Source organism: Crocodylus siamensis, chromosome 4 (assembly GCF_052110815.1).
Source record: "Crocodylus siamensis isolate JL-2025a chromosome 4, ASM5211081v1, whole genome shotgun sequence".
NCBI classification, from domain to species: domain Eukaryota; kingdom Metazoa; phylum Chordata; order Crocodylia; family Crocodylidae; genus Crocodylus; species Crocodylus siamensis.
In genome coordinates, this window is record NC_143398.1 from 144,420,734 (window position 1) to 144,428,305 (window position 7,572).

Consider the following 7,572-nt stretch of genomic DNA (forward strand, 5'->3'; position numbering starts at 1 on the left):
TGCATAAGTCACAACTTGCAGTTAAATCAAAAGAAACACAAGTGATGGGTGGTAGTTACTTAACAAGGAAGGGGCCATCCAGTGCCTTAGCCCCAAGAGTTGAGTGGTTGAAAGCACTTTCCCACAGAGCGAAAAGGCCAGCTGTTTGCCTAGAGGGAACTTGAACCTACATCTCTCCAAATTCCCAGCATGGTGTTCTACTGTTCACACCACAACTCAGGCTTGCTAGTTGCTTTCTGTAATTATTTTTTTAAGCTGGCTCCTTGGGAAGCCATGCAAAGCAGATGTATGGGACCAGGAGGAAGCAAACAAGTCAGAGGATATTTGGATCTATAAAATGGATCCCCCCTCTAGAAGGGAACTGGTCTTAGCTTTTACCCTAGACCAAAGGTAGGCAACATTTTTTGGCTGGAGTGCTGAGAAAAACACAAAGTCTACCTTAGAGGGTACCTGAGTGCCAGTATGTCAGAAAACAAAACAAGGGGGGCGGGGGGGAAGGGGAGGGATACATGACAGGGCGCACTGCATATTAATGTTCATAGATTTCATAGACATTCGGGCTGGAAGGGACCCCGGAGAATCATTGAGTCCAGCCCCCCTCTCTCTTTATATAATTAAGCTATTGTTGTATGTAAAGTAAACAAGATATTTAAAATGCTTAAGAAGCTTCATTTAAAATTAAATTTAAATGCAGATCCTACCAGTTTAGTGTGATCCTTGCCCTTGCTTTTCCTTGCTGAGTTTTCCAGTGCCCAGCTTGTATTTGGATACTTTAAGCTGCACGCAGGTTTCTGAGTGATCAGCTGTTAACTGGCTCCAAGAGGGACAGAGGACTCAACACCCATCCACTGAAAAACAAACAAATCCAAGTTGCTTTCCTTGAAGTTTTATGGTTTAATTAGAAAAGAAAACATTGGGCCAAATCACTGGAAATCTTGCAGTCTGTCAGAAACTTTTGATTCCAGTTCTTACACATACATTCCAATCTCATCGACACTGACAGTGCAACGTGTCGATAGCTCTTTTATATGTTGGAAGTAGCGGAAAGCCGAAGTTCAGATATCCAGAGAAAAAAACTGCTAGTTTTGCAACAAATGCTTTCCAGATTTCATAAAGATCCAGGACCATTTGCCCTGCACCCTGGAGACAGAGGTTGAGTTCATTTAGGTAAGTGGTGATGTCAGTTAGGAACGTGAGCTTACACAGCCATTTGTCATCATCCAGTTCCGGGTAGCTTTGTCCTTTTTCCAACAAAAAGGCCTCGATTGCATCAAAACAGTTTACAAAGTGCATCAAAACCTTGCCCCCGGATGTTGCTGTGAACTGGAATGTCGTTATATGCACTGTCCATCTCTTCTAACGGTACTTGAAACTGTCTGTGAGTCAAAGCAGATTGAGCAGCAAGGAAATTCACAATTTGCACCACTGTATTCATCACATTATTAAGTTCTGAATTAGAAACATTAGCACACAGGTTTTCTTGATGGTTGATACAGTGAAATTTGACTGTAAATTTGGCTGATTTTATCTTCAAGTAACTTTACAAATTCCTTCTCCTTTTCCGACCATGGCGGGAGCACCATCTGTTGTCACATAAAAATATTTTTCTGATGTTGATGACTCATTCTTCAAAATGGTTTACAAAAGTTTCTGTGATATCTTCCCACTTTGTTGTGCCATGCAGGGGTTTTGGCAACAAAGTTCCTCTTGGTTTTCATCAGAAGCACAATTTTTTGCAACAGCTGCCAGACATGGAACGTCATTTATATCCATGCTCTCATCAAGTGCAACGCTAAACATCACTGTGTTTTATAATGCAGTTGTCTGCTTTTCACTAATGTTTTTCACCATTTCATTTACACGTCTCTCAATTGTTCTGGCAGAGACAGGCAGTTCTTTTATTCTAGAAAGCATCATGTCTATATTTGCCAAATCATTGAACAAAGCCTATGAACTGTTGAGGACAGCTTCTTTTATATATTCCCCATCTGCAAATGGCTTTCTGTCTTTTGCAATGCACTGTGCAGTTTTGCAACTTCCTTCTGTGGCTTGATTTTTACTTACACTTAAGCGTTTAAAAACACTGATTTGCTTCTTGTATTCTGCTACTGCCTTTTTGATCAATTCAATTGTGTCTGCTTTGTCAAGAAAGGTTTGCTCGTGCTTCATTTGAAGATGTTGTCAAACACTTGATGCACAACAAACAACACTTTCACAACATAAAGCACAAACAGCATGGTCCTTCTTCTGAATAAATCCAACTTAGTCTGTCCAAGAAGGCTGAAATGAATGGACAGCTAAGTTTTGCTTTCTTAGGAGCTGACATTTTGTCAAATATACCCTTCAACCTTAGGGGAAAAAAGTCACAACAGACAGTGGCACTGGGCTGGGGCCATCAGTGGCACCCAGCTGGGATCAGGAAGGAACTTTATCTCATGCTCAGTATTGTATAGACTGCTGGGGTATTTGCCTTCTTTTGTAGCAGGGGACTTGGCCCTCTTCCTTGACTCTCTCTGTGTTTTAATAATCCTTGTAGCAGCAGGACAAGGGGATCCAGGCAGGGGCCATTGGCAGTGTCTGCCTGGGCCCAGGGATACTGGGGGCACTAGGATGGGGCTGGGGCCCGAGCAGGGCTTGGGCCATCAGCAGCACCAGGATGGGGCTGGAGCCAGCAGTGGTGCCCATCTGGGGCCAGTGGGGGCACCTGGCTGCAGCTGGGGCCAGCAGTGGTACCAGGATGGGGCTGCGGCCCGAGAGCGGCTGAGGCTGACAGCAATGCCCGGCTGGGGCTGGAGCCGTTGGTAGCGCTGGGATGAGGCTGGGGCTCATGCAGGGCTGAGGTGGCAGCAGTGCCCAGCTGGGGCTGGGGCCAGGGCCGGCAGCGGTGCTGGGATGGGGATGGGCCTGGCAACAGTGCCCAGCTGGAGCTGAGGCCATCAGCAGCACCAGGAGGGGGGTAAAGCTGCGGCCTGCTGAGGGCGGAGGCCGGCAGCAGCACCCAATTGCAGCTGTGGTCGTCGCTGGTACTGGGATGGGGCTGGGGCTGGGGCTGGGGCTGGTGCCAGGCTGGGGCTGGGGCCCAAGCAGGGCTGGGACTGGCAGTGGCGCCTGACTGCGGCTGGGGCCAGCGGCAGTGCTGGGATGGGGCCCATGCATGGATGGGGCCGGCTGCAGTGCCAGGCTCTTATCAGGCCGGGGCCAGCTGTGTGCTCCCGGATCTGGGAATCTGCACACAGCTTTTCCTACCCCTCAGGGTGGGAGGCAGGCTGTGTGCCAATCAAAATCATGTCACGTGGCATGTTCAGCACACATGCATAGGCTGTTGACCCCTGCCCTAGACCTGTGCTCCTGATGGAGTGTAAGCTTTCCCACTGCACTCCATCCCTTTCTATTAAATGGCAGGGCAATGACTCAGTTTCAGAATAAGCATTGGTGACGGTACTGACTGCTGCCTAGCCTGTATCATGGTGGTTAGAGCACTATGTTTAGGAAGTCAAAGAAAAACTGGATCAAACCCCCTGTGACTGAGAGAGGTGTGGGTCCTCTGTAACCTGTGGAGGATGCTCCTCCTCTTTACCCTGTTTTCTGGGACCTACACTCTAGTGTCTGTTGACTTAGCTGCGTATGTGCAGTCTATGCATGTATGCTTAAGCATCTACACCACAGAAGTAGAAGTATTGAAGGCTGTGTGTAAGTGCCAAAAGGTTGCAGGAAACTAACATTTAGGCTCACAAAGGGAAACTGGATTCTACCCTGTGTTGTATGTCCACACCTGTAGATGTTTAAAACAAGTTTAAGTATAATTTAAGCACCCAGCAGGTGAAATGAAACCTGAGCCTTATAGTGGTCTGTCTCTGTTTGTCTGTCTTTCTTTTCTTTCTTTTTTTCTTTCTTCTTTTTTTTTTTTTTTGAAGATGCTGCAATAATTAATAAGACCTACTTTTGCCAAATATAGGATATAGAATAACTGAAGAAATCACAACAAATATATATCCACCTAAAAGGCCATTACATAAGGAACTATGGAATTTTGCATAAAAACTTTATTACCTGTAAGGCTCATGCTTTTGATTAGTAACATGTGAAAACTCACCTTACATATTCTTACAAGAATCTTAATTCTGACACATAGGATGCACTTCATAAGTTTAAGAGAGTCTTAAAATCAAGCTGCTGTCATGGTTACAAGCCGCATGAAACAGCTACCCTGGAGGGTGGAGGAATTCAGAGGTGAAAGCCACTCTAGGCCTGACTCAGAACAGTTCCAACAGCAGGCATAAGCATTAAAAATGAAATAAAATAAAATAACTAGATTAGAAATAACAAAAAGCAAAATGCTCAATGGTCCTCTAGTTTAGTCTACTGAAACGTCACACAGGATCTCAGTCACCTTCCTAGGAAGCCTCTCAACTTCCACAGCCTGTCTCTGAAAACCTCCTTGACCTTCTTATTCCTCAGAGTGAAGATGAAGGGGTTTAGGAGCGGGGTCAAGACAGATGTCAGCAGAGAGAGCATTTTGTTTATGTCCATGGAGCTGCCTTTGCTAGGCCTCACATAGATGAAGATGGTGCTTCCATAGCCAATCACCACCACTGTGAAATGTGAGGCACAGGTAGAGAAGGCCTTCTGTTGACTGCTGGCAGATGGGATCCTCAGGATAGTGGAAATGATTGCAACATAGGAGATAATTGTCACCAGCAGGGAACTCAGAATGAAGATGAGAGCAAGAAGAAAATCCCAGAGCTCAATGGGGCGGGTGTCCGAGCAGGAGAGTTTGATGAGGGGCACGTTGTCACAGAAGAAGTGGTTTATGACATTGCTTCTGCAGAATGACAGCCTGGCCATCCAAATGGTGGTTGGAATCATGGTGAGGAAGGCAGAGGCCAGGGAGCCAAGGACCAGTGAGTTGCAGAGGTGCCTGCTCATGATGGTGGAATAATGCAGGGGGTGACATATAGCCACATACCTATCGATTGACATGGCTGCTAGGAGAAGGAAATCTGTCAGGCCTAAGGAGAAGTAGAAGTAGAACTGGGTGAGGCACCATGTAAAGGAGATGGTTTTCTTCTCAGTCAGGAGATCCACCAGCATCCGGGGGATGATCGTTGTGATGACCAGGGTCTCCACCAAAGAGAAGGTGCTCAAGAAGAAGTACATGGGGGTATGGAGACGGGAATCCAAATGGATCAAGACAATCACTGTTGCATTGCCAGTTATTGTTATCAAATAGAGTATTAAAAAGATGGCAAAGAGGGTGTTCTGCAGCTCCCAGAGTCCTGAGAAGCCCAGAAGCACAAATTCTTGAGGGTGGCTAAGATTTTCTGAATTGGCTTCCATTCTGGGGAGAGCAAGGAACAAAAAGTACAAAGGAAGGAATGCAGAAAGGACATGGCAAATACAGTCCTGACAGGGTGGATGAGTTTACTTTCTGCGGGGTAAACAAGCCAGTGCCAAGCCCCATGCTGCTGAGGCTGGACTTCTGTCACTAGAATTTACTCATTGTCTACTGCTGTCTGCAGCACTGTTAGGGGTTACAGAGTACAGTGTTAGTGGTAACACTAGTAACACTAGCAGAGATACCCTTCTCTATGTGCACACACATAGAAATCAGATACTGAAATGCAAAGACAAAAGAATGAAAAGCAACATTTTTGTTGAAGCAGAGCAGACACATTACAATGGCTTCATGCAAAGAGAAAGCAGCTAGTAATATGGAAATTCAATATGTGACTAATGAGTAGCAGTGTAGCTCCACAGCTAGGCACATCATCCATATTATCTTTAAACACCAAGTAGTCATGTAGCAAACCATTTGTTCTAAAAATATGTGCTATAAAAATATGTTAAGGATCTTAAAAACAACTGAAATGTTAACATGATTTAATATGGTTTTTAAAAATTAAATGAATTTTTAAAATCTCAAAATGCTTACAAGCATCAGAAAGTGTTAATAATTGTATCTTGTAGCTGGCTTAAGTGAAGCAAAGAACATGTCTTTACTTCTTCTGTTGGAGATCTTGCACCAATAAGAAATGTCTAGTGGGTGAAAGAAAGAGAAAGCTGATACTCAGGCCCAGTGCTTAGAGAACTCACATGCTTTGTAAAAGATTCATGCTCAAATCCTGGTTCAGAAATCCTCACCTGTACTCAAAACCTTCATTCAGAGTAAGGATTTCAAGCTGTATCTTCTACAACATAGATCGGCAGCATTACTATGACGCTATTGGGCTTTCAGAAATTAGAGTTCTGCATTAGTCTTTGTTTGAAGAAAGTTAAAGGTTTACTTTGTTTTGATGTGGAATGAAAGCAAGTGTCAAAACATGATTTTTGTGAAATAGTGTTCTTGTTTCCCAGCCAGTGCTTGCATTTGCATTTGCTTGTGTTGCATTTCCTGAGAATCCTCCCATTGACTCAGAGTGTACATACAGTAATTATCCTAATTGCCCAATCAATATATAATATTCATAGATGTTTAAAGGCCACTCTAAATCTGCCTATATATATATATATATATATATATATATTTTAATGACTTAATCCCCTTATGGCTCACAGTTGATTTTGTCTTTGGAAAAAGACAGTGAAGGATCAGACTGAGCTGTTTTCAATCATCTCTCCATTTTTAAATGAGAAGTTATGTGAAAGATACTTACAATTCAGAAGAAGATGATCAAGATCTGACAGTGAAAGACAACTATGATCAAAAATTACTTCCTTCTCTTGTAAACTGGACCCGCTCAAAGTGTGGTTTAACAAAACGTATTTTGAAACACTGGTGTGTGGCATGGATTCTAACTGGGAATGGATTCTCATTCCAGGTGAAATGGTTTCTTATACTTATAGCTCATATGTTGATGTGTGGCTCTAATATGCACAGCAATCTTCCACTAAGACCCACAGAACTGCCCTTTTTGCTAAACTGTCAATTCAGACACTTCAAGAATTAAATACTCTTACTGAACCCTCAGGTTTCCCTATATTAGTTGACTAGAAAACAAAAAATGTTAATCTTTAACTTCACTCCAAATAAGCATTGACTTCTGACTGATGCAAAGAAACTAATGTTGGCCAATTACTTCATTTGCCCATGAGACAGTAGAGTCAAAGGAGAAAAGACAGACTCCTGGGATTCACCACTATTTGCTGTTGTTACTAGCAAGAGATTGGTATCCGAAGGCAGAGAAAGAGAGAGAAAGAAAGAAAAAAAGTATATTATAGAGATTACTACCAGTGTTGCCTTTGCATAATGCCAAAAAGCAAAGAATATATGACATCAGAGGGTGATTTATGAAGTCACAAAGTATTGTTATGGTTGGAGTGTTGTCATGACAATAATGGTACAGGAAATGTCTGAAGCAAGGATTTTTTGTAATGTCTTTTCTTAGACCTACTGGGTGTATCTACACAAGAGGTTTACTGTAGCTAGTAGACTAACTAGCTCTGCAGTAAATGTTGCACGTCTACACATGCAAGGCTATTAGGCTGGAGTAAATGAATTAACTCTTCAATACAAGTACTATCCTGCTGCAGAATTTTTTACTCTGCAACAGTGCACATATAGATGCTCCCTTG

The 7,572-nt window shown here is 43.4% G+C and overlaps 1 protein-coding gene across 1 annotated transcript; it reads right to left on the reverse strand.

Annotated features, from left to right (window-relative positions):
* Positions 1-4,386: 4,386 nt before the first annotated feature.
* On the reverse strand, positions 4,387-5,337 carry LOC149866691 (olfactory receptor 6V1-like). Its single transcript, XM_090041640.1, has one exon. The coding sequence runs from the start codon at positions 5,335-5,337 to the stop codon at positions 4,387-4,389; it is 951 nt and encodes a 316-aa protein (XP_089897766.1).
* Positions 5,338-7,572: the final 2,235 nt, after the last annotated feature.

What these genes read in the sequence shown, in the direction of transcription:
- LOC149866691 (XM_090041640.1), bottom strand. Translation starts at nt 5,337, where the DNA reads ATGGAAGCCAATTCAGAAAATCTTAGCCACCCTCAAGAATTTGTGCTT.